The 22,192-nt window shown below is 49.7% G+C and overlaps 1 protein-coding gene and 1 pseudogene across 4 annotated transcripts; one reads left to right on the forward strand and one right to left on the reverse strand.

The window, feature by feature from the left end:
* The first annotated feature begins 1,635 nt into the window (after positions 1-1,635).
* Positions 1,636-21,432, forward strand: LOC129022959 (glutathione S-transferase theta-4). 4 transcript variants are annotated; one of them, XR_010125888.1, is made up of 8 exons: positions 2,166-3,562; positions 4,964-5,051; positions 7,187-7,337; positions 8,262-8,438; positions 9,791-9,836; positions 19,510-19,598; positions 19,945-20,189; positions 20,466-21,432. XR_010125888.1 is itself a non-coding variant. In XM_063662885.1 (7 exons), the coding sequence occupies exons 1-6, from the start codon at positions 3,439-3,441 to the stop codon at positions 19,593-19,595; spliced, it is 672 nt and encodes a 223-aa protein (XP_063518955.1). In that variant the 5' UTR covers positions 2,166-3,438; the 3' UTR covers positions 19,596-19,598; positions 19,945-21,432. The 4 variants fall into 4 exon arrangements, 3 of the variants coding, with proteins under 3 accessions (XP_054325321.2, XP_063518955.1, XP_054325320.2); XM_063662885.1 differs by having other exon boundaries at positions 19,945-21,432; XM_054469346.2 differs by lacking the exons at positions 19,510-19,598; positions 19,945-20,189; positions 20,466-21,432 and having other exon boundaries at positions 1,636-3,562; positions 9,791-10,130.
* LOC129022963 (eukaryotic translation initiation factor 4E-binding protein 1-like) lies at positions 1,909-2,269 on the reverse strand (annotated as a pseudogene).
* Positions 21,433-22,192: the final 760 nt, after the last annotated feature.

Here is a 22,192-nt window from a genome sequence, read left to right on the forward strand (position 1 = left end):
CAGGAGCCTGGACCCCCAGAGATGGAAGGTACCAGTTGGTACATATTACATATTAGCTTCACTTCCACTGCCCTCAGCAGACATAACTAATCTATCACAGTACTCCTTCCACTAAGCCTGAATGAATCCTTAGAAACCTTCTGAACACAGAGCCCCAGAGGACATCACTAATGAATGGCAGCCAGGAAGGGATGGAGAGGAGGCCCAAGAGGCTTCCAAGAGTCTATGTTAAGCTGCTTCTATCCTCCCAGCCCAGTCTCTCCTGCCCCACTTCTTGGGGCAGCCTGTGGATGCTGCACAGCTGGAGCCGCTGTTGGGGAGGCTGATGCCAGCCCTGCAGCACCTGGATGGGGAGGTGCTGGTGGCCAAGCCCTTCCTGGCAATGGAGCAGATCTCCCTGGAAGACTTGGTGTTGATGGAGGTGATGCAGGTGAAGCTTTCCTACCCACCTGCCCTCTGGGGGGACTCTGGGCATGGGGCTGAGCCCCAACCCCAGCTGCCCTGTCTTCCCAGCCCACTGCTGTTGGCTGCGACCTCTTCCAAGACTGGCCCCAGCTGGCAGCGTGGCAGGCCCGTGTGGAGGCTGCCCTTGGTACTGAGCTCTTCCTGGAGGCCCACAAGCTCATACTCCAGCCTCTGAACCACAGTGAGTCTCAGCAGGACCCCCAGCTGGCCCAGAAGCAGGTGCAGTTGCTGCAGGAGTGGCTCCGCTGAGTGGGTGCAGCCCACTGCACTGCACCCTGCTGTCTGCAATAAACACACTGCATGCTCTTCGCTTGTCTCCAGGCTTACTCTGTCACTGGAAGTGGGGTCAGTCCCATTTCTGAGCCTAGACATATTAGATCACACAGCATAGAGTGAGTGGCACTCAGTCCTCTACGTGGGGCTCTAGTTACCTTCCTGGGCCACGAGGTGCACAGTCTGGCCACTGCAGCCCCAACCCAGCCCAGGAAGTTTCTGGGCTCCTCTGCATGGCACACACTGGAGGATTAATTAGTACAGAAAGGGTATAACCAACATTTTTGGGTTATGGGCCAGATAGCTTACTTAGCTGACCTTACTATGTGGTGTGATAGGATGTGGTGTATTAGGTAGCACGGAGAATTTTGGATTCTCACGGATAGGTTCAATTCCTATAATTCTAGAAACAAGAGGGTTTAAACCTCTGTAATTTATTCTATCAAAGTAACTCTTTTGTGAGACATATTTCTTACGTTTGAAGTGGGATGCTGGAGGTTAGGACTGGCATGAAGATATGTCATATGAAAGTACTAGTGTGAGTGGTGGAAAATTTTTTCACAGGAGATACATGAGCTGATCATAATGGAATCAGGGATATGATGTTCGAATTCATAAAAAAAGACTTGTTAAAATGAGAGTTTGGGTGACGAAATTTGTGGTATAGAGTTCTGGTATATATATGTTATGCAGTGCTCCTAGGAAGACAATAGTGATTACGGGATTTATTATTTATTTATTTTTTGCCCTAGGGTGAAGGTGGCTTTTATTTCCTCTCTTAGCGAAGGAGGGGGAGGGGAGCTTTCCCAGGCACACCAACCTAAGGAAGGGGTGGTTGGGCCCCCAGCAGCGAGGGGCTGGAAGATCTGATGATTTGGAAGAAAGGGTTCATTCTTGTCCACGTCCTGGCCCTCAGCTGCAGGGTGTGCTGGCAGGAGTCACTCTCCTTGGGGCAGCTGCTCCTGCATCAGCGGAGGCACAAGGAGGTACCTGCTGGTGTTCACAAAGAGGAGGGGGCAGGTGCCCTGAATGAGGGAGAGAGGGCTGGGGTGTCTGGCCCCACGCCAACGCCTGCCCAGTATGATGACTTTCATAAGGCGTGGCTGGTGGGACTCCTCCGGGAAGGGCCTGAGGGGTCCCTTGGCAGTGCTCCATGCGATGGCTGGTGCTTTAAATGTCCATGTCAAACTGTGCTTCTTCCCCGCCTGCACTGCTTATCTTCTGGACTACTGCTCAGGTGGCTCTGGCTGGATTCCATTGAGGGGATCATCACTGGCAGGGCTGGTGACCCCAGGAATGGTGGGCAGATCCCTTGGGAGTGTTTTGGTCATGGGTAAGTTTTGACACTCCATCAGGAATTTCCAGTGGTAGATGATCGTGGTACCTCCCGGGGTGGTGCTGAAGAGCATGCCGCCGGGGGTCGCGCTGTATTCCCCGGGCAGGTGGGAGCTGCTTGCCTTCGCGAGCATCACCTGGCAAGTGGCGGGGATGGCCCAGCTTGGGGTCTGCTGCAGCTACTGTTCCCAGACATGGTCTCCTGTGCGCTGCACCCGCGAACCTCTCGCGGCCTTCAGGGCATTTATTATAATGATATTTATATAGTCTGCTATAAAGAACAGGGCAAATGGGCCTGCAGCATATTCGACGTTAAAGCCCGAGACTGATTCTGATTCCCCCTGTGTTAGGTCTAAAGCGGCTCGGTTGGTTTCTGCTAGTGTGGAAATCAGTCATATTATGGCCACAGGTCATGATGCTGGGAGCAGCCAGAGAAATTCTTCTGTTCAAATGAGTATATTCAGATTAAAGGAGCCACTTATTATTAGGACTGATAGGAGAATAGCTAGAGTGACTTCATATGAGATTGTTTGGGCCACTGTACGTAGTGCACCGAAGATTGCGTATTTCAAATTAGATGCTCATCCTGATCATAGGATAGAGTAGACAGCTAGGCTTGATGTGGCTAATATAAACAGGAGGCCTAGTTAAGATTAACTAGAGAGTGGGGTATGGGGAGAGGGATTCATATGAGGAGGGCAATAGATAGAGCCAGAGTTGGAACAATAATGTATGGGGGGTGTATTTTTATACAGTATTGTACATTATACAACAATATGTTAAAAGTCTTATTGCATCTGCGACTTTTATTGCCGAGTGCCCCCGACTTCCTGGTGGTGGTGTCCCCACTGCTCCCGAAGCTCCCAGGTTCCTGTGTCTCTTTCTCCCAATTCTTTTCTAGTCATAGTTCAGGCTCGATTCACCTGTGGATACTCCCAGTCTCTACTTCTAGAATCCTCCAGGGATAATTCTCATTGCCTCTTCCTCATTCTGGACCCTGCAAAGCCCCTTTTGTCAGGTTCTGCAATCAAAGTCCGGCCCTGGGAATTCCCAGGCATCATCCCTTCTCAGACAGGGTGTCTGTGAGGTGGCGCCACGGGACACAGACACATGTGAGAGGGGGAGAGTAGGGTCACAGCTGCCACACCTTTGCCACGGGCCTCTGCCAGCCTACTCCTGGGCCTCCTTAGAATCCTTGCTGCTGTGAGAATTGCAGGCTTCCTGGCCTTATGACAACACAAAGGGAAACAAGAGGTTCCAGAATGCAGGGTCCTGGGCCCAGATCGGAGAGGGCACAGGGCCAGGGACTCTGGCCAGACATAGGCCCAGGTCTGTGGCTGGCCAGCTGCAGCTGTGGGGCCCGGCATGTGTCTCAACATGGCCCTGGAGCTCTACATGGACCTGCTGTCAGCACCCTGCCGTGCCGTCTACATCTTCTCAAAGAAGCATGACATCCGGTTCAACTTTCAGTTTGTGGATCTGCTGAAAGGTCAGCTCCCACTGCTGCCTGGCAGGCCCGGTCCTGGGGGGAGGCAGGGCACACAGATTGGGGCTTTTTTTTTTCTTTTTCTTTTTGGTAGAGCCTCGCTCTGTCACCCAGGCTGGAGTGCAGTGGTGCTATCTTGGCTCATTGCAGTCTCCACTGGGTTCAAGTGATTCTCCCAGCTCAGCCTCCCAAGTTCCTGGGTTTATAGGCACACGCCACCACGCCAGGCTCATTTTTTATATTTTTAGTCGAGATGGAGTTTCACCATGTTGGCCAGGCTGGTCTCGAACCCCTGACCAAAAGTGATCTGCCCACCTCAGCCTCCAAAGGCTGGAATTACAGGCGTCAGCCACCATGCTCAGACTGATAGGGGCATTTCTGAGAAGCAGGGACAGAGACAAGGGAATCACCCTAGAGGTCCACAGGGAAGGAAAAGTTGCCAGGGGGCTTGTAGGCCGCATTCCTGTCTAGCCTGCCTAAGCCACTCTCCACTAATGACAGTCCCCACGCCACAGATGAACAGGCTTTTCGAGGAGAAGGGGGAAGGAACAGCAGCTGGGAGTCCCTGGGCTCCCACCAGGCACCCTGGCTTCCTTGTGGGATTCTAGGACCTTGTGAACTCAGCACCTGCCCACCAGGTTGGCAAAGGGCGCAGAAGTGCACAGTCCGTCTACACTCATCCTCCCCAGTGTTCAGAAAGGCTCAGGGCTCCACTGATCCCCAGTGAGAGTCAGAGGGGTGGGCTCCAACTCCATCCCCAGCACAGAGGGACTACAAAAGCTCAGCCTGCAAAAGCAGAAGCCTCTAGAACACAGAGGAAGAGATGGGGAAGCTTTGGAAATGAACGGGGTGTGAGTGGAGCCCCCAGAAATGTTTCCAACTGGAGGCAGCTGGTCCAGGAAGAGTTTCAGTTCCTGCCCCCACATCAGGTTCCCTGTTCAGATGACCCTGATTGTGTCCCAGAGGCTCCCCTTTCAATGTCCAGCTGTGTGCTGGGCCTCGCTTCCTTAAAGAGGGGACAGAGTGAGGACCATGGGATTGCGGATGGGACCCAGGCCCTCAGGGCTTCAGGTGATACAAAGGCTGTGTTTTCAGATCCAGCTTTGGGGGTGGGCACTGGAGGCCTCCAGCTTCTGGGCAAAAGGGTCATCCTGGTCCTGGGACACAGGTAGGAGGCACGGGAGTCACCAAACCTAGGGTGGAGCAGGCTGGGAGCCAGCAGTTCTGATCCCAGTCCAGTTCTGCAACTGCCTTGCCCTGTGACCTGGGGTGAGACGCAATGTTCCTCTAGGCCTCAGTTCCCTCTTCTTGAGAAAATGGAGAGGGAGGCATTTGTGTCTCTGGGAGTCTCAGTTCTCTCTCCCCTGGAGTCCCACAGCCTCAGACCTTCCCTGCCCCTCCCAGGTCACCACCACAGCAAAGAATACATTGACATCAACCCCCTCAGGAAGCTGCCCAGCCTCAAAGATGGGAAATTTATCTTAAGTGAAAGGTAAGTCTTCCCCAGGGCCCTTGCACCATCTGTCTCTACTCCTCCTGGGAGGCTCAGTGTGAGCATTTGTCTGTTTTACCATGGAAAATCTCACACGTGCACTAAAGGAGAGTGAATACTAACTAATGAGGGGCATGAGGAACCCCACAAACCCATCGCCCAGCTGTGACTGTTGCCAACTTGGGGTCCATTTTACATCATTTCTATTCCCCTGGCTCCCAGACACCCCATCATTCCAGTCATAAATGTTTAGGGGCCAGCTCACGCCTGTAATCCCAGCACTTTGGGAGGCTGAAGTGGGTGGATGGCCTGAGCTCAGGAGTTCAAGACCAGCCTAGCCTGGACAACGTGCCAAAACCCCCATCTCTACAAAAAATACAAAAGTTAGCCAGCATGGTGGTCCGCACCTGTAGTCCCACCTACTCAGGAGGCTGAGGTGGAGGGATTGCTGGAGCTCGGGATGCAGAGGTTGCAGTGAGCAAAGATTGAGCCATCGCACTTCAGTCTGGGCAACAGAGTGAGGTCCCACCTCAAAAATAAAAATAAGTAATTAAAAAAATCAGTAAACGTTTAGGAACATACCACTTAGAGATAAGTGTTGTTCCAAAAAAAAAAAAAAAAAAAAAAAAAAAGCAACAGGCTGGGCGCGGTGGCTCATGCCTATAATCCCAGCACTTTGAGACATTGACACAGGAGGATCGCTTGAGGCCAGGAGTTCATGACTGCGATGAACTCTGCGCCACTGCACTCCAGCCTGGGCTAGGATAGAGCGTAGCATCACTACGATACCATTAAGATACCTCATAAAATTAACAATAATTCCTGGATTTCATCTAATATGTGGCTGCTGTTCAAAACTCTCTGATTATCTCCTAAATATTTTCTTGGCAGTTTGTTTGGATCAGGATCCAAAGAAGTTCTGAGTCTTGCAGTCGGTTGCTGTCTCTCCTGCCACATTTTAACCGATAGTTCTCTCCATGCCCTGACCTTTTTACCTTGGCATGGTTGCTGTTGGTGATAATAAAGGAGCCCTTGTCCTGCGGAGGTTCCCACACCAGTCATCAATCAGCAAGGCCTAGGACATCCCCTCCGAAGCATGTCTCCCCTCCGTCCCCTTCCCTCTGTCCCCATGGCCTCCACCATTCCCAGACACTACAAGCTTCCCGATAGTTGCTGGCCCCGCTGTTGTCCATTCTGCCCCCTCGGGCTCACCCTCCATCCAGCACCAGAGAGATGGATCCTTTCGTGCCCTGGCTTATACAATGCCTAATCTTAAAGATTAAGTCCATAACCTCCCTGCATCTCCAGGGGCTACCCTCTGTGGCCTCCACAGTGTCTCTGGCTGCCTCATCACTCCCCAATCACCACCACCCTTCTTCCAGTTGCACCCCCCTATTCTTCTTTCTTCAGATTTACCTTGCTTCCTTTACCCTCATATTTCAGCATGTGTTTATCTTTGTTGGTTTTTTGAGACAGAGTCTTGCTCTGTGGCTCAGACTGGAGTGCAGTGGCACAATCTTGGCCACTACAACCTCTGCCTCCCAGGTTCAAGTGACTCCCGTGCCTCAGCCTCCCAAGTAGCTGGGATTACAGGTGTGTGCCACCACAACTAGCTAATTTTTGTATTTTCATTTTAGTAGAGACAGGGTTTCACCATGTTGGCCAGGCTGGTCTCCAACTCCTGGCCTCAAGGGATCCGCCCACCTTGGCCTCCCAAAGTGCCGGGATTACAGGTGTGGGCCATCAGGCCTCGCCTGTTTTTTGTTTTTGAAAAAGGATCTTGCTCTTTCACCCAAGCTGGAGTGCAGTGGTGTGATCTTGGTTTACAGTAGCCTCAAATTCCTGGGCTCAAGTGATCCTCCCGCCTCAGCATCCCAATTCAACATGTGTTGTTCCCCTTGCTGGCCTACTCTTTGTTATACCACCAGCCCCCAACTCCTACTCACCCTGCAGGGCTCCTTCCCAGCCCTTACTGACTGTCAGACAGACAGCTCTGGTGAAGCCCTTTCTCGGGTCCGTTTGGGCTCCTCTTTGCTCTGGAAGCCCCAGCAGTTGGGCTCAGGCCACACTGGGGTGGCTGATGTAGCGGCACTCAGGAAAGCAAGGGCAGTGCCCCTGACCGGCCCCTTCTGCAGCGTGGCCATCCTCTACTACCTGTGTCGCAAGTACAGCGCACCATTACACTGGTACCCGCCAGACCTGCACACACGTGCCCGTGTGGAGGAGTTCATGGCTTGGCAACACACAGCCTTTCAGCTGCCCATGAAGAAGATAGTCTGGCTCAAGGTGAGCAGGGTTACTTCTGGGGCTTGGGGACACGGGCACAAGGGAGTCAGGAAGGCCGGAGGCCAGTTCTGGCCCTGCTGACTGCCGGTGAACTCAAGTAAGTCTCCCTCCCTCTCTGGGCCTCATTTCCTCAGCTCCTTCTCCTGCCTGCCTTACAGAGCTGTCAGGAGTGTGCACTGAAACAATGGGCATGAAAGAGTCTTATTAGGGCGAGGGGAAGGGCATACAGGAGGGGCTGATGTGACTCACCCAGGACAGCATTCGAGGCATTTCATTCTGAACTAGAGAATCTCAGCATCAAAAGGCCTATAGAAGGCCGGGTACGGTGGCTCGCAACTGTAATCCCAGTACTTTGGGAGGCTGATGCGGGTGGATCACTTGAGGTCAGGAGTTCAAGACCTACCTGGCCAACATTGTGAAACACCGTCTCTACTAAAAATACAAAATTATTAGCTGGGTGTGGTGATGGGCACCTGTAATCCCAGCTACTCAGGAGGCTGAGGCAGGAGAATTGCTTGAACCCAGGAGGTGGAGTTGGCAGTGAGCCAAGATTGTGCCACTACACTCCAGCCTGGGCAACAAAGTGAGACTCCATCTCAAAAAACAAAAACAAAAAAGAGTAAAGGCGTACGGAAAATTGGAAGATGACAAATAACCAGTACATGTGTCTCTACTTCAAATTCTATGCCTGTGACAGGCATCACTAATCAATCACAGGATTTATGCCTGCTGAGCTCCCCAAATCCTTGTGAACACATGGTTCCCGGCAACATCCACCAATCAGAACTGCTGAAAGAGGTGAAACTGCTTTATATCCTGGGAAGTGTTCAATATCTATCCAGCAGACGAGAGTACAGAGACCTCTCAGGGCAGGTGGCCCTGGAGTGCAGCCTCCTCTTCCCTCCTCTTCCCAACCCTTGCCAGTTGCTGATCCCAAAGATAACAGGGGAGGAAGTTTCAGCTGAGAAGATGGAGCATGCAGTGGAAGAGGTGAACAACAGCCTGCAGCTCTTTGAGGAGTATTTTCTGCAGCATAAGATGTTCATCACCGGGGACCACATCTCACTGGCTGACTTGGTGGCCGTGGTGGAGATGATGCAGGTGTGGGGTGGGTTGGAGGAGGGTTAGACCCTGGGCAGAGGTAGGACTCCTGTGTGACCAGTGGGGCCATCACTTGAGGATAGGCTGGTGAGGCGGGAAAGGCAGGCGGGGCTGCCGTGGGGGCTGCGGGAGCCAGGTCTGGGGGCCTGGACTCAATCTGGGGGCAACAGGAAGCACAGAATGTTATGAATCAAGAAGGATCACAGTTCTCCACACTTGACAAAGATTCTTCGGTGTGGGAGGAGCTGGAGGGTGAGCCTGGGATAGAGAAGAACACTACATTTCCTGCTCAATCCCCCAGCATCCCAGATACCTCCTCCTCTTGCTGGACTCTCCAGGAAATGTTCACTGGTTTCCTGGGTGTCCTTCTGGCCCTGCCTCTTTCCCAGAGCTCCAGACAGACAGCTCTGGAGGACAGCTCTCCTGGCTGGGTCTGAGGGGCATCCACTGTGCATTTGGAGCAACACCTGAGTGTGGGGCATTTATGTGGCCTCTACATGCAGGGGAGGGGGACCAGTTCTGCTTCTCAAGACACTGGCCAGGGTCTAAACTGGCCATCCTGCACACCAGCTAGGGCACTGCGCACTGACCAAAGAGACTAATTTGCATATCAGCCAGAGATATGCCCGGGAGGAGGCACCTGGGATTCTGGAGTATTGACCAGAAAATGCAGTGTTCTTTTCCTTATCCCAGAGATCTCTGGCTGATATGAAAATTAGTCTCTTTGGTCTGTTTGCAGGGCAGATCAGCACCAGGAAAAATCATTCTGGCCTGCCCCAAGGGTTCAGCCATATGCTTCATCCCCACCCTTTATATTTCACCCACACACACCCCTTCTTGGGCTTCCCAAAGATCTTGGGTGCAAACCAAACTACAGGGTAGACTCTTAGGGAGCCAGCCAAACTGCACGGTAGACTGCCCACCAGGTCTCCTATCCTAGCCCCTGAGCTTGATGACAGTGGGAGGTTGAACATGGAGAGAAAAACCTGAGTTCTCTCCCTCATCCACATATACACACCTGGGATAAGGGGTTTCCCTGGAAGATGAAGGCAGGATTCATGTGAGGTCACAGGCTGGGGAAGTGAGAGGTGCCTGGGCCAGGAGCCCTCTCAGCATGGTTCAGAAGGCTGGGAGCAAGAAGACCAGTGACTAAGGACTCTGAGGGATTCTGGATCCTCCATCCCCACCTACATCTATTACATAATCTGTGACCCTTTGCTCAGGCCTTGGGGGTCAGCAGCCTAATTCTTTGCATAGGTAGATGTTGGGGGCATGGGCCTGAGGCTGTGGGAGAGGACCCAGGTGGGGCTGGTCCCCAGGCTGACCACATGTTCGTCTTTGTCTATCCACAGCCCATGGCAGCCAACTATAATGTCTTCCTCAACAGCTCCAAGCTAGGTGAGTGGCGTATGCGGGTGGAGCTGAATATCGGCTCTGGCCTCTTTAGGGAGGCCCATGATCGACTAATGCAGCTGGCCGACTGGGACTTTTCAACATTGGATCCAATGGTCAAGGAGAATATTTCTGAGTTGCTGAAGAAGAGCAAGTGACCCTAATCGCAGCCCGTCCTGCAGGGCCTGTATGGCTTAGCAATCTGAGCCACCTTTCTTAAAGGAAATGATAAAAAAAAAACACACACACACACACAAACAAAAAAACTCTTCTTTGCCTAATAAAGAACTGGAACAACCATCACAGCTGCTGAGCAGCAGACAGTTGGCATATGCATAGGGTCTGATGTGGGAGTGGGTGGTGGTTACAGATCCTTCCAGTTTCCAAAAAGAATTTTAAAAGTAAAGGGTTAAATATGGTTACATTGTCAGTAATAATAGTTGGTGACTTCAATACCCACTTTCAGTAATAGAAAAACTACAGAAGACCATCAAGGAAATAGGGGACTTGAAAAGCACGATTAACCAATCGCACACACTAGACATGAACAGAACGTTCCACCCGACAGGAGCAGAATAAGCATTCTTCTAAAGAACACATGGAATATTCGCCAGTATAGAGCATATATTTTGTCCTGAGTCTCAAATTTAAGGTGATGAAATCACACAAAGTATGTTCTCTGGACACAGTGGAATAAAGTTAAAATTCAAGAACAGAAGGAAAACTAGAAAATTCACAAGCACATAGAAATTAAACAGCACACTCTTAACCAATGAGTTAAAGAAGAAATCAAAGGGACATCAAAAAGTATCTTGAATGAATAAAAACAAAAACACAGCATGTCCAAATGTATAGGATGCAGCAGAAGCAGTGCTAAGAGCAAAATTTATAGCTGTAAACACATAAGTTAAAGAAGAATGATCTTGAATCAATAACCTAACTTTACACCTTAAGGAACTAGAAAAATAAGAGCAAACTAAACCCAACAGCAGTAGAAAACAGGAAATAGTAAAGATTAGAATGGAGATAAATGAAACAGAAAATAGAAAAGCAATAAAATCAATAAAACCAAAAATTGGATCTTTGCAAAGAGCAACAAAATTGGCAAACCTTTACTTAGAATAGCCAAGTGAAAAAAATAAGGGTCAAATTATTCACCAAGAAAGAAAGTGGAGGCTGGGTGTAATGGCTCACACCTGTAACCCCGACACTTTGGAAAGCTGAGGCAGAAGGATCACTTGAGGCCAGGAGATTGAGACCAGCCTGGGTAACACAATGAGACTTTTTTCTAAAAAATATATATTTTTTAAAAATTAGCTGGGTGTGGTGGTGCACGCCTGTGGTCTTAGCTAACTGGGTGGCTGAGGTGGGAGGATCACTCGAGTTCAAGAGTTCAAGGTTACATTGAGCTATGATTGCACCACTGCACTCCAGCCTGGGCAACATAGAACAACCTTATCTCAATAAACAAACAAAAACAAAAACGAAGAAACGAAATGGAAACCAGAAAGAAAGAAAATGGAGACATCACATTGGTCATAGAGAAATACAAAAGTTTAGAAAGAAATACTATAAATAATTATATGTGGATAATTTAGACAACCTAGATGAAATGGGAAAATTTTAGAAACACACAATCTACCAAAACTGACTTAAGAAGAAAGATACAATTGTAATAGACCTGTAACAAATAAACAGATTAAAATATTAATTATTTTTAAAAATTCCACAAGGAAAAGCCCAGGACCAGATGGCTTCACTGGTGAATTCAACCAAAAGCTTGAAGAACTAACACAAAGCCTTCACAAACTCTTCCAAAAAATAGAACAGGAAGAAATATTTTTCAACTCATACTATGAGGCCAGAATTACTCTGATACCAAAGACAGAAAAAGGCATTACAAGAAAATAAAGTTATAAAGCAATATCCTTATAAATATAGATGTAAAAATCCTCAGCAAAATACTAGCAAATCAAATCCAGCAGCATATTAAAAGGATCATACACCTTGACCAGGTAGGATTTATCCCAGGAGTACAAATGCGGTTCAACATACAAAAATCAATCAGTGTAGCATACCATGTTAATAGACAGTCACATGATCATCCTAATGCAGAGAAGGCATTTGATAAAATCTAACATCCTTTTATGATAAAATTACTCAGCAGATGAAGACGAGAAAGGAACTTCCTCAACTTGACAAAAAGCATCTGTGAAAAACCTATAACTAACACCATACTTCACTCATTGTGAAAGATCGAGCATTTCCCCCCTAAGATCAGGAACAGGACAAGAATGTTCATTCACACTGCTTCTATTTATTAGGGCAATTAGGCAAGAAAAAGGAACAAGGTGGAATCCAGATCAGAAAGAAAGAAGTAAAACCGTCTCTATTCACAGATGACATTGTAGGAATTCTTAAGGAACTCACTTAAAAACCATTAGAGCTAATAAGTTGAAGGCTGGGCACGGTGGCTCATGCCTGTAATCCCAGCACTTTGGGAGGCTGAGGCAGGCAGATCATGAGGTCAGGAGTTTGAGACCAGCCTGTCCAATATGGTGAAACCCCGTCTCTACTAAAAATACAAAAATTAGCTGGGTGTGGTGGCGCATGCCTGTAGTCCCAGCTACTCAGGAGGCAGAGGCAGGAGAATCACTAGAGCCCAGGAGGTGGAGGTTGCAGTGTGCCAAGATCATGCCACTGCACTCCAGCCTGGGTGACAGACTGAGACTCCATCTCAATAAAATAAGTTCAGCAAGGTTGCAGGATACAAGATTAATACACAAAAATCAATAGTATACATTTGCAATAAAGGATCAAAAACAAAATTAAAACCACACTTCCAATTATAATAGCATCAAAAAGAATAAAATAGTTAGAATAAATTTAACCAAAGAAAAGCAACACTTCAACACAGCAAACTACAATGTGCTGTTGAAAGAAATTGAAGAAGCACCACCAAGCAATCTGACCTGAGAAAACATGCAGGTTCAACAGAATGAGTCCTGCTCTTCAGCAAGCTCCCATCTTGTGTTCAAGCTGGGTCTGTGAGGCAAGTTCAGCAACATAGACATGGACATGCAACCAAATCTGTAATGTAGAAAAGGCCAAGGGAAGGTGGATCAATCATTGGAAACATTCAACAATCCATGGAAGAAATGTTAAAAATAGAATCTCAGGGTCTGATGAAGTTGGAATATCACTCTTCTATGTATTTCAGTTGGAATCTGTTGAATGATTGGATACAGTAAAAGATAAGTATAGGGAATTATTAGGTAGCATTAAATGTGTAATAAATGTAAAGAGAGGGAGCAAGTGCATACAAGGAAGTGTATGCTACTGGGTTTCTGTTGAATTGTTCATGGAAGACCATCAGCAGTTCAAGTGTGAAAGCTTGTCTTAAAATTAGCTGGATGTAGTGGCGTGTGCCTGTAATCCCAGCTACTCGGGAGGCTGAGGCAGGAGAATCACTTGGACCCGGGAAGCAGAGATTGCAGTGAGCCAAGATCGCACCACTGTACTCCAGCCTGGTGACAGAGCGATACTCCATCTCAAAAAAACAAAAACAAAAACAGAAAAAACTTGTCTTGAGGAACTGTGCCAGGCTTTACAGCTACAAACATCATGGAGGAAGCTGTCTGCCCATTAGAAGCCCAGGGCCCAGAGGGACAGACTAGAGCAAATCCTCTCCCTCATTGGAGCTAGATGGGAACACAAATCTATCTGATAACTAACATGCAATTTTACTTCTCTTACCTTGTTTAATCCTCACAACCACCTTGATGAGTAGTAGTATTATCCCCATTTTGTAGATGAAGAAACAAGTTCTTCAAGGGGAAGGGATCCTCAGAGTAGCATATGAATGAGAGGCAGAACCAGAGTCAGGGCCTATATCTTGTCTTCTCCTTCCTACAACTAGAAAAGTACCCACAACGAGGCAATGCTTTTGGTGCAGAGGAAGCAGTAGTGAACAAAATAGGCAAAAATCTCTACCTTTAGTGCTCACATTGTTGTGGAGAAAGACAAACAATAAGCACAGTAGAGAAGTAAAAATTAGAATGTTTTGCTAAAAAGTCCATAAAATTGAGTATTATTCAGCCATAAGAAGGGATGAAGTACCGTTATATGCTACAACATGGATGAACCTTGACACCATTATGCTAAATGAAAGAAGCCAGTCATAAAAGGCCACATATTTCATTATTCCATTTGAATGAAATCTCCAGAATAGGCAGATACTTCCTATCCACAGAGGTAGAAAGTAGATGAATGGTAACCAGGGGCTAGGGGAAGAGGGAAAATGGGCAGTGACTCTTTATTGGGTACAGAGTTTCTTTTTTGGGTGATGAAAATGATCTAGAATTCGATAACTCTGATGGTGACAAAACTTTGTTAATATACTAACAACCACGGAATTGGCTTTAAACCAATTGAATTTTAAAGTATACTTTGAAAGGGTGGATATTATGGTATGGGAATTATATCTGATAATGAAAATATGATTACATTGTTCAAAAGCATAGGGAACCAGCTACAAAAAATATGAAGCGTAAATTGTGGCTCTTTTTATTCTGAAGTGTAAAAATTGAACATTGTATCTCAAAATATAAAACAAAAACAAAGAAAGCTAAAAGCCCTTCCATTTGGCCATCTTGGAGTAAGACCTACCACAGTCCAGTGCCTTTTACTCAGCCCCACAGCCTAGCCTATTGTTTACATGAAACCCTGTAGCTTCCACTCCTGTTTGACTGTTGGATGTAAGTTATGAGTGACCATATTGGGGGAAGGGAGGAAAACGCCCCATAAAAGTGTATCCTGGGGGCCTGAGGAGAGACGATGGCCCAGGTATCAGAACATGATATGCCTACTTATCCCTATCTCCTTGTCCACACATAAGGCTTGGAAGGCAGCCATGTTTTATATCATGTGATCTCCAACCAATGAGCTGATTGGCTTCTTCAACAAGAGCCCAGGTAGAGATTGGTGTCTAGAGGAGCCCATCAGATTCTAGAGGATCAGGCCTTTGGCAGTGGAAACTCCCCTGGGAAGATGTCACAGGGTCCTCAGGGTCAGACACAGAGAGAAGGAGACATTGGGACATAGAAAAGAGGCAAGAAAAAAACATACCTTGCAGTCTGTGAGGGACAGAGTGGCCCCCAGGGGCCTCCAGCCCGGGTTCTGGATCAAAGCTCCTCAAAGTTTAAGGTGCATTTAGATCACCTGAGGATCTTATGAAAATACAGACTCTGATTCAGTAGGTCTGGGTTTGGGGGTGGGAGCCTGTTAGTATATTTCTAACAAGCTCCCAGACAAGGCTGCTGCTGCTGCTGATCTAATGACCACATTTTGAGGCTGGACGGGGTGGCTCACACCTGTAATCCCAACACTTTGGGAGAACAAGGCAGGAGGGCCTCTTGAGGCTAGAACTTTGAGACCAGCCTGGGCAACGCAGCAGGACCTCGTGTCTAAAAAACAAGAGAGAAGAAGAAGAAAAAGGAAACAAAAAGAAGACCTCAACTAGAGTAGGAAGCAGCCAGGCCGCATATCTATTCAATGGAGAAAAGAGTTTTTTTCTGGAGTAAATTGGAGTGTACCCATGTTCCTTGTCAATGACGGTAACTTTAAATGTCAAGAATGTGAGAGAGGCCAGAGGTGGTGGATCACACCTGTAATCTCAGCACTTTGGGAGGCTGAGGTGGGAGGATCACTTGAGCCCAGGAATTCGAGACCACCCTGGGAAACAAAGTGCGACCCCGTCTCTACAAAGTCAAAAAAATTAGCCCAGATTGGTGGCATTTACATGTGGTCTGAGCTATATGGGAGGGTGAGGCAGAAGGATCGTTTGAGGGAAAGAAAGTGCGACCCCGTCTCTACAAAGTCAAAAAATTAGCCCAGATTGGTGGCGTTTACATGTGGTCTGAGCTACATGGGAGGGTGAGGCAGAAGGATTGTTTGAGCCCAGGTCGAGGCTGCAGTAAGCTAAGTTTGTACCACTGCCCTCACTCCAGCCTGGGCAACAGCAGGACCCTGTCTCGAAAAAAAAAAAAACAAGAATAGTAGAGACAAGGGTAAGGTGTGGCCTGGGGTAGGGGCTGGGAGACTGGAGAACAACTGTTAGTGGTCCCATCACTGCCCAGAGCAGACAGTGCCCTGTCCACCCTCATGAGATCTTTGAACTCCTTGGACAGGACTGGCTATACATGAAAATGTGGGGACCCTTATTTTTAAATTGTTAAGAATGTTAAGATGGCAACAGCAAAGGTTTAAACCAACTGCATGGCCCTTCTGCGTTGTAGGCCCACGAGGCCGACACTGCTATTCACATCCTTGTATGCCTCCCTCCCCTTGAGTGTGGCTGGGGCCTGTGCTCTACTGCTTGGAAGCAAGGCTTATCCCTAAGCCTTATTTTCGGGAAGGTGGATTTGAGAGCTACTATCCCACATCCTTGCTTGGTGCCCTGTGAGTAAATCTTTTCTCTTTTGCAAAACTCGTGTCATGGTGATTAATTTACTGTGCAATGCCAGGCACTGTTGGAAACCTCTGGATAGACCTCAAAGGGCCTCAGCCATCTGGGGAGGCGTCCGCTAGAGTGTAACAAATATGACCCCAGCAACTGGGGAGGGACAGCTCATTCCTTTATGAGGTGTGGGGCTGGCAGCCCCGCAGGCAGTCAGCCACCCTTCCTCTCTGGCCTCCATCCTGGGCACTGGGCCCGGCACTGGGCAAGGAGGCTGCTGCACCGCCTTTCTCCTCTTCGTTTTTTTTTTTTGAGACGGAGTATCACTCTGTCGCCCAGGCTGGAGTGCCATGGCGTGAGCTCGGCTCACACTGCAAGCTCCGCCTCCCGGGTTCACGCCATTCTCCTGCCCCAGCCTCTCGAGTAGCTGGGACTACAGGCGACCGCCACCGCGCCGGCTAATTTTTTGTATTTTTAGTAGAGACGGGGTTTCACCGTGTTAGCCAAGATGGTCTCGGTCTCCTGACCTCGTGATCCGTCCCACTCGGCCTCCCAAAGTGCTGGGATTACAGGCGTGAGCCACCGCGCCCAGCCTCTCCTCTTCCCTTTTAGTGGGAAATATACCTGCAGCCTAGATTCCCGGAAAGGGGTGGTGAGAGAGCAGACACGCCACTGATTGACCCAAAGTTCTCGGAGCCAAGGGATGAGTGAAGAGGGCGTGGCCGGACTCGGGGCTCCTGGTGTGGTGCACCGCTGCAGGCTCCGTGACCCAGCAGTTCCTGCCCAAGCCTCACCTACCCCCAGCCATTCCTGTCCGCCGCCCCCAACCAGCCCTTCCTGACCGCCGTCCCCAACCAGCCATTCCTGACCGCAGTTCCTGTTCCTGGGCCTGTCCCCAGGTTTGTCCCCAGGGCCCGTCTCCTAGGTTTAGGTCTGCCCTCCCACGCCCCACCCCATTGCCCCCGCCGTGGGTCTGGAGCTGTACCTGGACCTGCTGTCCCAGCCCTGCAGTGCAGTCTACATCTTCGCCAAGAACGGCATCCCCTTCGAGCTTCACACAGTGGAGCTGACCAAAGCTGGGCTGGGCAGGCAGGTCCAGGGGATACTGGCCGCGGATCCCTGCCTGTCCCCGCTGCTTTGCAGTCGCGCCGAGAATGCAGACTAACACGAAGAATCAGACTCTCCGGTGTAGAAACTATTACATAATTATCTATTTTATTATTTTTACTTTTTGGAGACAGGAGCTAACTCTGTCACTCAGGCTGGAGTGCAGTGGCACAATCATGGCTCACTGCAGCCTCGACCTTCCAGGCTCAAGCGATCCTCCCACCTCAGCCCCTCAAGTAGCTGGGACTACAGGTGCCCACCGACATGCTCGGCCAATTTATTATCATTATCATTATTATTATTATTATTATTATTATTGAGAGGAGGTCTTGCTGTGTTTCCCAGGCTGGCCTAGAACTCCTCGGCTCAAGTGATCCTCTTGCCTTGGCCTCCCTAAGTGTTGGGATTACAGGCATGAGCCACCATGCCCCGCTGGTTGTCCATTTTAATAGAGGCTTGATCTTTGCTTGCGAATACAAAACATTCTTCAAAATGCAGGTTTAGAGAGGGCACAGCAGGCACAGGAGGGTAGGGAAATGGAATGGGGCCAGAATATCTTCACCCCGTGTGCTTGGAAAAAACAATGAAACTGCCTCTTTGTGTCCTAGGTAAAATAGTCCCTGTCTACCCCTGCCTGTGTCTCTTCCACTTTTATATTATTTATTTATTTATTTATTTATTTTATTTTATTTTTTTTACAGTGCCTCACTCTGCAGCCCAGGCTAGAGGGCAGTGGCATGATCCCGGCTCACTGCAGCCTTGACCTCTCAGGTTCAAGTGATCCTCCCAACTTACTCCTCCCAAGTAGAATAGTTGGGACTACAGGCATGTCCCCATGCCCAGCTACTTTTTTTTTTTTTTTTTTGGTATGTGCAGATGCGCGATTTTGCCATGTAGACCAGGCTGACCTTGAACTCCTGAGCTCAAGTGATCCTCCTGCCTCATCCTTCTAAAGTGTTGAGATTACAGACATGCACCACCATGTCTGGCGCTGGGTCTGTTTCACTTTTATGTATTTCTTGGCATTCTTCTGCCTTTTCTTTTTCCTGCATCTGACTTGCTCTATCCCATGGGGCTTCTCACCCAGCTGAAGGGGCTGCTCCTAGAGGCTAGAGGCTGGAGGGCCCTGTGGCAGGGCAGTAGGGGAGGCCAGCACCCTCACCCTGAGCTCCAGCGTTTGCTGGTCTGGCTGGCATACAGAGATGCAGCTGGAGCAGAATTCAGTGGAGGAGGCAGGGCTATAACTGAGCAGTAGGGCAGAGAGCAGAGCCAGAGCCAGAGCCCCCTGGGCAGACCAGAAGGAGGACCCTGCTCATCTGAGTCTTCCCAACTGCTGCCCTTGGTACAACCAGCTTGAGTCACCTAGTACAGAACAGGGGCTGGACACAGAAGCAGTTTGTGGAGGGAGAATGTGCAGGGGTGTTCATGTCCGTTCTGTAGAAGGACAAAGAGGTCCACATGTAGGCCTATGATCATACTGGGGCCTGGCTTGACTGAGGCCCTCTGATCCAGACACGTTAAGCAGGCACCTAATGAGGCCTCCAGCACTGGCCTAGAGTGCTAAAGTGAGTCAGACCTGGGAACCCCCAGTGGGGAGGGAGCCTTGAGAGTTTGGCATAAGAAAGGAAGAAGAGCTGAGCCACTGGAGGCTGAGTGACTGAATGGGGCAGGGATTCCCAGCAAGAATGAGGTTGGTCTGAGGGTTGGGAACATGTTTGGCTGGGACTCTGGGGTATTGACAGGTCACCCAGCCTGGTCAGAAGGGCCTAAGTCCCCAGCTGGGTTAGGAAGCTGAATCAGAGGGGGCAAGCCTAGAGCCCAGGGAGGAGGCTGGAGGGGTCTGACCTATGGATAGAACGGGCTGGGGATGGGGTGTGAATTACAGCTCCAGGGAATTGTTCTTGAGCCACGCTTCAAGGAGCTGGACACAGGAAAGGTGGCCTTCTGATGGGGTCAGGGTCTGTGACCCAGTGACTAGCAGAGAGGCCTCCTCTTCCCTGATGCCTCCCAGATAGGGGCCTCAGAAAGCTGGTGCTGGGATTTTGGGATGGGGGTGGGCAGAGACCTCAGAGAACTCTGGGTTGTCCCCACTCACCTCTCTGATCTCGCCTGCAGGTCAGCAGCACAGCGATGCCTTTGCCCAGGTGAACCCCCTGAGGAGGGTGCCGGGCCTTGAAGGATGGGGACTTCACCTTGGCTGAGAGGTAACCGGTCCCTGGGCTGCTGCCGGGCCTTGTGGGGCCAGTCGTCTGTCTGTTCACTGTTGATGGCTGGGATCATGGACTGTGGGCCCTGCACCAGCCCCAGGGTGAAGAATGGGCTGAGGCACGCAGAGGTGCCCAGTGTTGAGAGGGTTATAGAAGTCCCCTCCTGCATTGTACAAGTGAGGAAACTGAGGCTGGAGGAGGGGAGGGACTTGCACAAGGCCACAGGGCCCAGTCTGCTTCCGGGCCTCCTCACCACCAGCCTTGCCCTCCGAGAAAAGGAGAGTGCTCTAAGTTTTGAGGAGAGGATGTACCAGGCATCTTAATGCTACCATTTTGCCCACAGATCCTGTGGGGCAAGTGCTGTTTCCCTGGAGAGTCGAGGGACCACTCAGCGATCTTCAGTGGCTATTTACTAAACATCCAACAGGGCCAGACCTCATTTAAGCCCTGTGGCTTCAGCAGCGAATGTGTCTACACCTGTCTCTTCATGGAGCTCACATTCCATTAATAGAAGGGGGAGCTGACAGTAACCCATGTAAACATGTAACATATCGGATGTTGATGGGTGCCATGGAAAAAATAAACAGGGTAAGAGTGGGGGTGTATGTCATTATGAGTAGGATGTTGAGGGAAGACTCCCTGGAGGAGGTGGCATCTGAGCAGAGAGCTGTAGGAATGTGCAAGGCATGAGGGGAAGGGTGTTCTGGCTGGAGGGAAGAGTGAGGGCGAAGGCTCCAAGTGGGACAATGCATGGGGTTCAGACTGGAGAGCAACGGGCCAGGGCGGGTGCAGTGAGCAGGAAGAGCAAGAGGTCACGACAGAGGGGAGCATGGGACACTGGGAAGGCTTTGGCTCTTACCGCAGGTGGACTGAGTCGCTGGAGGGTTTTGAGCAGAGGAGAACTGTGATCTGACTTAGGTCGTAAAGGATCCCCCAGGCAGCGGGGAGAAAGCCACTGCAGTCATCTGGGATGCAGCGCTGGAGCCCCAGACCAAGGTGGTGGTGGTGCAGGGTTGCGGGGGATTGTGGTCAGTTCTGACTTTTCTTGAAACTCTGACTGCAGGGTTTGCTGAAGGGTTGGAGGTGGGTGGGAAAATGAAAGCCAAAACCAGCCTCCAGGTTGGTGGCTGCATGGTGGCATCCTTTACCGAGGCCACACAATGTCTCCGTGGTGGAGCCGGATTCATGTTCAGAGCCTGGGATCACTGGATGGTCCAACACCCATAGAGGCATGATGAGCTCTGGGGGTCAGACTGCACAACCCTTCACCATAGGTGAACGGGAGATGGGACAGGGTGGGAAGCAATGCTGCCATGTCCCCTGGAAGGCTCTCTCCCTACTGGCCTTGCTCCTGGCCCTGTCCATGCTTTGGATATGTTGGGGAGATACCCAACTTGCTCTCGTTCTTCAGACTCACACTGGGTGCCCCTTCCTCCTGGAAGCCTTCCCTGAGCCCCTGCTGAAGTTCATAACATTTTGTTTCTTCCTTGCGGCCCTTAGTTGAGATGACAGTCTGGCCCCGTGTAGGGCTGTGTGACCCTGGGCACTTACCTAACCTCTCTGAGCCTCACATCCCTCCTCTGCATCATGGGGATAGTGAAAATGTCCCAGAAAATGGCTGAAGAGTGTTCAGGGCATGCTTTCTGCCCCTGTCATGTCCCCCTACTATGGCTATCTTGCTGTGTATGAGCTGCATGTACAAAGCACCTGACCACTGGTACCCCCAGGACCTGCAGGCCCGCGCCCGTGGGGATGAGTACCTGTCATGGCGGCACATGGCCCTGCAGAGTGGCTGCTGCTGGGCCATGTGGCAGAAGGTGAGCCATGGAGGGCAGGGACACCTCCCAGGATGCCCAAGGGATGCTGCTTTCACTTTACAAAATCCTGTTTAGACCTGAGACCAAATCCTGGAATGCCAGAAACTGCCTAATTCACCCAACTCGTTCCATAGAGGGAAACCAAGGACCAGAGCCAAGGAAGGATTCCCCTAATGTGCCTTAATTCCACAGCTGCCATCTGCACACTTACACTCACACACTGTTCGACACACAGCCACACACATTCACACACACATCCACCCAGGTCCACACACAGTCACACGATTTATCACATTCACACATATACACCCACATACACAATCATAACATTTACACACAGTCACACAATCACACAGTTAACTCATATACACACATATACACCCACACAATCACACAATTCACTCATATTCAACAAAGTCACACAACTCACATTGACACACATACACACCAACCCCTCACACAATTCACATACATACACACACATACACCCACATACAAAACCACACCATTCACTGACATTAATACAAAGTCATCACACAGTTCACTCACACACACACACACACACACATACACCTCACACACACAGGCATACAAGTCACACCAACAAATTCACATAGTTCACCCATTCACACACATTCACCCACATACACAAATTCACACTGCTTTGTCACATTACACACCATTCAAATTCACACACGTATATACTTACGTACACACAGTTCACTCACATCTCACACATATACACCCACATACACACAGTTCACTCACGTCACA

This window comes from Pongo pygmaeus, chromosome 23 (assembly GCF_028885625.2).
Source record: "Pongo pygmaeus isolate AG05252 chromosome 23, NHGRI_mPonPyg2-v2.0_pri, whole genome shotgun sequence".
Taxonomy (NCBI): domain Eukaryota; kingdom Metazoa; phylum Chordata; class Mammalia; order Primates; family Hominidae; genus Pongo; species Pongo pygmaeus.